Source organism: Pyxicephalus adspersus, chromosome 1, assembly GCF_032062135.1.
Source record: "Pyxicephalus adspersus chromosome 1, UCB_Pads_2.0, whole genome shotgun sequence".
In the NCBI taxonomy this organism is placed as follows: Eukaryota; Metazoa; Chordata; class Amphibia; order Anura; family Pyxicephalidae; genus Pyxicephalus; species Pyxicephalus adspersus.
Window position 1 is genome coordinate 120,869,277 of NC_092858.1, and position 6,405 is coordinate 120,875,681.

The window sequence follows — 6,405 nt, forward strand, 5'->3', positions numbered from 1 at the left end:
AAGCAAATTGTCTGGCATGGCCAAATGGTAGTAGTCCACACCAAGAAGACCCAGCTCTTACTTACATCACATGCCTTTTGGAGGTATCAGCACTGAGCCTCTGTTGTATAGGCAAAGTAAAGGATCGATTCTTTTAAATATTATGTGCTTCTTCTGTTTTTTTCTAAAGAATTGTTTTAATCTATTTACAATCTTGCTATTTTCTGTAAAATTGCTTTAATAAATAAGGATTGTGTTTGATGTGGTGTGGCATTAGGGAAGATGAAAGCCTAGTTACCCTTTCAGAATTTGATGTTGCAGATCTGTAACTTTTGCAAGAGTGCCATGGAAACAATGCCAGACACCATAATCTCCTTTTTTTAGGGATTCTTGATTCTGTTACAGATGTTGATTTCAGTTGTAGCTGCCTAACCTCTTTTAATACCCTGAACCTATAATATTGGAGCATGGCTGGAGCTCAACGATCTCTTGGGCATTGGACTGCCCCAGGGTGGAAGGGGGAGGACCAGGAAAATTGTTCATAAATTTATAACAAATGAGGGAGCCTCAATTCTAATTTTAACGATTTTCTGACAACTTTGGCTCAATGACACAGCATGCAGTTAGGTACTGCACACCTTCAGAAACACAAAACACTACTGATTATGATATTCCATGAAACCACTTCCATGAATTCCCCACCTTCTTTTAGAGAAATGAAGTGCATCCTCTATGATAAGTTACCACTTTAATTGGTCTGGCCTTTGTAGGCAAATTTTGAAATGTTCTTGGGGCATTTCTGCAAAAGTGGATGGACCTTTCAAAATTTATGGTCCTATTCTCTGATCCTATGATTTGTGGTCTGGAACTACAATTGTTTTTCAAATGGCTGGTCGCATGAGCAGTGAGATCGGCAAATTTTTTTTTTCATCCTACGTCACTCGATCTCGCGCCTGAGTCGAATGATGTAGGATGAAGAACCAGGAAGATGACGAGAAGATGGCGGCGCCCCGAGCGCCGGCTCCAGGATGACGTGGGACCTGATGCAAGACACCCGATGGATTGGACTGCCCTGCGGGATTGAAGGCAAGTGTATTTTTTTTTATTGGCAATTTTCAGTTTAGTTCCTTTTTAAGTGCCTGCACTTTGTGACCCAACTTTTATATTTTTGACAAGCCCACAGTGTGCGTAGCAGATCGTTGTCCATTCTTGGGTAGAAAAAGACCTTTGTTTTTTTTTCAGTAAACATCCATATTTGAATATAATTATCCACATTTGTATTTCAAAATAAAAAATAGGTGACATGACTATAAAAATGACTGGATTGTTTTTCAATGCGAAATACACACTAATAATAACCACTAGGTCTTGAGTTAACCCCCTAACCGCTAAGCCCGTAATTTCTCGCACTAAATATTTTTGCTCTTTTGGATAACCCCGTATTTTTTCGCCTACACTAAAATCCCCACTTACCTGGTCCCGCTGTGCTAATCCAGCGTCGGTTCCGTGTTCCAGCGTCGGAACCCTATTCGGACATATTTCTGTAAGTTACAGGTCTACAATTTAAAAAAAAAAATTTCATGAAAACCTGTGACGCTTTTGGAACAGAAATCTAGAAATCAGTGTAACGCTCAGGTGGTTAAAAGCACTGTCCAAAAAAAACTGTTTTCAATGAGGGCTGTACACATATGCCTAAACTTCTAAACACAATGGCCGTAAACACAGCTATATAATTTCATCCACTTTCAACCAACTCGCCATTGCACAGACAAACAAATAGATCAAAACAACCTACCACCAACAGTTTCAGTTGTTTCAAAGTTTGTGCAAACATTGCTGATTGTTGCTTTGTTTTGATACATCGATTTTACAATAAAAAGTTAGGATAATATGAAGCAGATATTATGAACGCAACATTCAGCTGCCATTTAGAAGTTCCGTGTGAAATCCTCTACTGACCTCCGAACACCTGTGCACAAGGAATAGGGTTTCTCTGGACACTATCCCCACACATACCTAGACTTCTGCTCTGAATTGAATTAAGACGTCATGTTATTATTTATTAGTTAAAGCTGAATTAAAATGGTAAAAACTGAATTACTTTTGTACAGCTCATCCTCTGAACAGGATATGATTCAACCATGCATAATGTCTGCTTCCAACACCAAAGAACTGTGATTTAAGGGGGGATTGTGTTTTTTTAAAATGAGAATATTTAGGAGCAAAGTCAGTTAGAATAAGTGCTGTTTAAATTCCAATGTAAAACCATTACCTGAAAAAAATGGTGAACATGAAAAGCTATATAGACTCTATTATAAACCCAGAGCACAAAATGCAGTTGTCACTGCTATCAATTAAAACAAGAAAAAAAATTGTCTTCAAAATTAACATTAATAAAAGTTATTGGTAAATGAATACAATTTTTGTGATCATTTCCAGTGACAGATGAACAAATGAGCACTGTCCACACAGCACTGTTCTGTTCTATTGGGTGGTGGAAATGAGTGGCACCCTCGTGTATTTCCACCATATGGGTAGACAGCAGTTCTACCCAATCTGTCGTTCATCAATTCACCATCATGGGAACGCTGTACACATGTCAGATTTTTATCTGAAAGGGGCACAACCATTTATTTTGGGCAACAATCATCTAAAATGTGTATGTAGCCTAACTGTTACATGGGTTGCGCTGAGAGCTCATCTGCTGCCCTAGGAGGGTGCTGCGATTGGCTGATATTCTGGTATTGGTTGCAGAAGCTGCTCTGCTAGTGCTTGCTCTGGACAGGTCACCTGAGCTCCCCGTTGTAATTTTTTTTTCAGCAACTGGATCACTTTAAAGGTGTTTACAAGCATCTGTTAGTGTCTGCCATTGATCCATATTTTTCATTTTGTGCATTTTTTAATGACTTTCTGTGATTGGTCTACCATTCAATTCAAGTCAGGAAGATTTAGATGCAAAAGTTTTATCAGCCTTAATGTGTATCTTATCTGCATTTTCATTTATATGATCAGCAAGTCCTTCCAAAATGAATATTTACTTTTAGATGGTTTCTTTCAAATTTTTCATAACCCAACATTAACCTTTTTTGGTAAATGTGGTTACAAACTTTTACCATGACTACCATGTTTTAGCACCTCTTGCATTCTCCATAATATAAAATAAATTCAACAGTGAGAATGGGAACTCTTCATATTGGTATCCATCAGGTGTGCAGATCCAGGAACTTTAGCACCAAGTAACCAATGAGTTCCAAGACGTGTATGCAGTTCTTAGATGGGTTAGCACCTACCAAAGACTAAAATTTTTGTTTTAGGTAAACCTTCTCTTACAAGATGTTCATGTGTAGCAATCTCTTTTTTATTTGTGTTGTGCAGTTCAACATAACTGAAAACAATTTATTTTTTTGGTCCAGAAAGAGACATGAATGTCTTGGTTTATGTAAAGAGAAGGCTCGCTATGTGTGCTAGAAGATTAGGGAGAATCCGAGAAGCTGTTAAAATAATGAGAGAAGTAAGTATGTCTATGTTTTTGGTCTTTTTGTAGCTACGAATATAACGTGTATTATTTATTTTTGAATTGAAGAAATAGTATGTATCTTGGAAATCAGTGTCAGGCTTGTTATTATTCACTGTGTGGAAAATGAATCAAACAAATTAGCATCACAATTCAACTCAAATCAGATTGTCTATAGTTTAGTAAAGTGCTTTACATCTGGAATCTTGGGGAGTCAACCGAACAAATTAATAAGTTGTCGAGGGTTTTTTTTTTTCAGTATGGTGCAGAGCTACTTTACAACAGCATTGGAAAGATTTTAAAAAACAAAGTAAATCGATCTCCCTGCTACAGTTTTGCTTTGCATGCTGAGTGACCAAATGGATAAATGTTCCCCTATATGTTATCCTGACATAGTCTGAAGTCTTTACCTGACCTGTACTGGCTGCCTTGTGACGATATTAGAATGCCAGCACTTTGCCAGACCCAGCAATGGCCATACAGTTAAAGCAAAGATGTGTATGTATAGTCTAGCAATCACATAAGCTGTTTTTAACTGACCAACATTTTCAAGAAAACTGATGTGGTATAAAATCTGCCATAATTGACCTTCTCTTGGATTACTGATTGTCTACATATGGTTCAGAGACAATTACTTTAAAACTTCCTCAGACATTAACCTTGAAAAAAAACTTAGAGAAGGTTCCACAAGGAATTCTACCTTTTCCTTAAACTTGTTCCAGCTCTGTAATTCAAAAATTACTGAAGCCATAGTATTAGCACAAAAACCTGCATCTTGTATTTTAGTAGATTCACAGTGGCAGACTTTGTATTTCTCGAAGTACAAACAATTTTATGTTTGGTAACAAATCTGTAGCAATGCAATTTTAATAACTAAATTTAATATTCCCAGAACAGCCTGCACAATATTTTTTTTAGAACATAATTTTCATTTTTTTTGTTATGATATAAATGTGAATAAGCACTGTAAGACCTTCAGAGCTTAAGGTTCAATTAGAGTTGCTAGTGAACATCTCTATACTATACATTTTCCTAAACATGAAACTGCAATTAGGGTGATTAAGGAAATTCTAGATGCCTGGTGAAATTATGGAAAAGATTACAGAATCTCCAGCAGCAAAGCCTATTTACAAGCTTGCCCCCCTCAATCTGCCTTTTGAAATGTTATGCAACAGTAAGCATAGAAAGGACTTTGGATGTGGAACATTTTGTATGTGTTACACATTACAGGCCTGATTGATTGTCACACTGAAAAATAATATATCAAAACTGCCCATTAATAACAAGCAAAGCATAAAATAAATCTAGTACAGCTATGCAATTACTAATCAGACTTCAATGTACCATAATTAGCTTCCATTCACTAAAATGCACCAGAAAAATTGAATAATTGCACGTGAATGTGAAAGTAATGATATATTTGTTTTAACTAATTGATGTATTTACTTGCAGTTAATGAAAGAGTTTCCTTTACCGAGCATTGTAAATATCCATGAAAACCTGCTGGAGGCTCTTCTGGAGTTGCAGGCATATGCGGATGTTCAGGCAGTGCTTGCCAAATATGACGGTGAGCTAAACTCTTATCACCCAGATATTGCTTATGATGTTTATAAACAACTTTTTAAAAGCTTTGGTTTAAATGTTTTGTTAAATAATGGACAATGGTATAAAAATCCATTCTACTGAACCAGAAGTTGGGTAGGAGAAAACACCCACATGGGTAGAGGCCACAAGTGCACCAAAACCCACAGAATGCTCTCTTGAAACAAAAGAGTCTCTCACTAGACCTTTGGTTGTGGGTCATCATGGAGGAACACATACAAAAATTAAGCCATTTTAAACTAGCAACGCAAAAAAAAAAAAAAAAAAATTCTGTACAATTTTATTTTCCCAATACAAATGATTAAAAACGTACAAAACATTTTGAGTATCATTATTTCTTTATGGAATACATGGACATTGTTAAACACTTGCTTTTTCTATTTAAGCTCTCCTTGATGCGTTTCCCCACAAGGGCTTCCTCAGAAGGACATGTTATGATGAATATCTCTATCTTTTTATATCCTTGAACAAAAACTATAAAATCCACATGATGTTTGATTGAAACTTTCATGGTACATGATTGTTTTTAGAAACCCCAGGTGCGAAACCCACACTCACTTATCAAGATGTATGTTGTAGATTATCTTTCATCTCCATTAGATTGAAGAAACATTGGTTCAAATAAAATGTATTTTCAGCTGTGCGACCCTTATGTTTAATTACATCCTTTCTAATACAGAACTTCAAACCTGGTTGTTGATTCCTTTTTATAGGATTTTCATGTATTTGTAATTTCAGCGAGCCAGTATCAAAAAAGCTTCCTTCTTGATAAACATGATTGCATTAGATGAATTAACCACCTGGCCGTTAAACCCGACCTTGGTTCAAGGTAAAAACACTTGCAAAAAGTGGTAAACCCGAACTTTTCTGACAATCGGATTACAACTGAAAGAAAATACTTACCCTGTCCCCGCAGCTCCTCCAGCAGCAATAAAAAATTTGCTATTGCTGCTGGCATCTGCAGTGAGATGTGAAGCACAATGTGCAGAAATCCTGAATTGTGCTTTGCATCTCTCCGGAGATGCCAGCAGCAGCAGCTCCAGCGTCTGTGTGCCTGTGTGAGGCAGGGCGGGACATCCCCACTCATAACCCCGGAGGATGTCATCTTCCGGGTGATGTGACTAGTGAATGTATTGGGGTGTGTGTCTGGGAGGGAAATTTAAAAGCAGATTACAATGTAATCTTCTTTTAAATGGTTTTCACAGTACAAAAACACCCCACAACATGAAATAAAAATAAAAGTATATTTTTAATTTTATATTTTATTTTTAGATTACATTGTTGTCTATTATTTCATTATTTTTTTAAAT

The 6,405-nt window shown here is 36.6% G+C and overlaps 1 protein-coding gene across 5 annotated transcripts in view; it reads left to right on the top strand.

Moving 5' to 3' along the window:
- The window catches only part of ST7L (suppression of tumorigenicity 7 like), an 83,334-nt gene that overhangs the window by 26,859 nt on the left and 50,070 nt on the right, over positions 1-6,405 (top strand). For 4 of the 5 annotated variants that reach the window (XM_072425664.1, XM_072425671.1, XM_072425689.1 and 1 more), the window contains 2 exons: positions 3,393-3,490; positions 4,946-5,060. The exons of the other annotated variant lie outside the window; for it this stretch is intronic. In XM_072425664.1, coding sequence (XP_072281765.1) covers positions 3,393-3,490; positions 4,946-5,060 — 213 coding nt within the window. The remainder of the gene's footprint in view (positions 1-3,392; positions 3,491-4,945; positions 5,061-6,405) is intronic. 5 annotated transcript variants of the gene reach the window in all.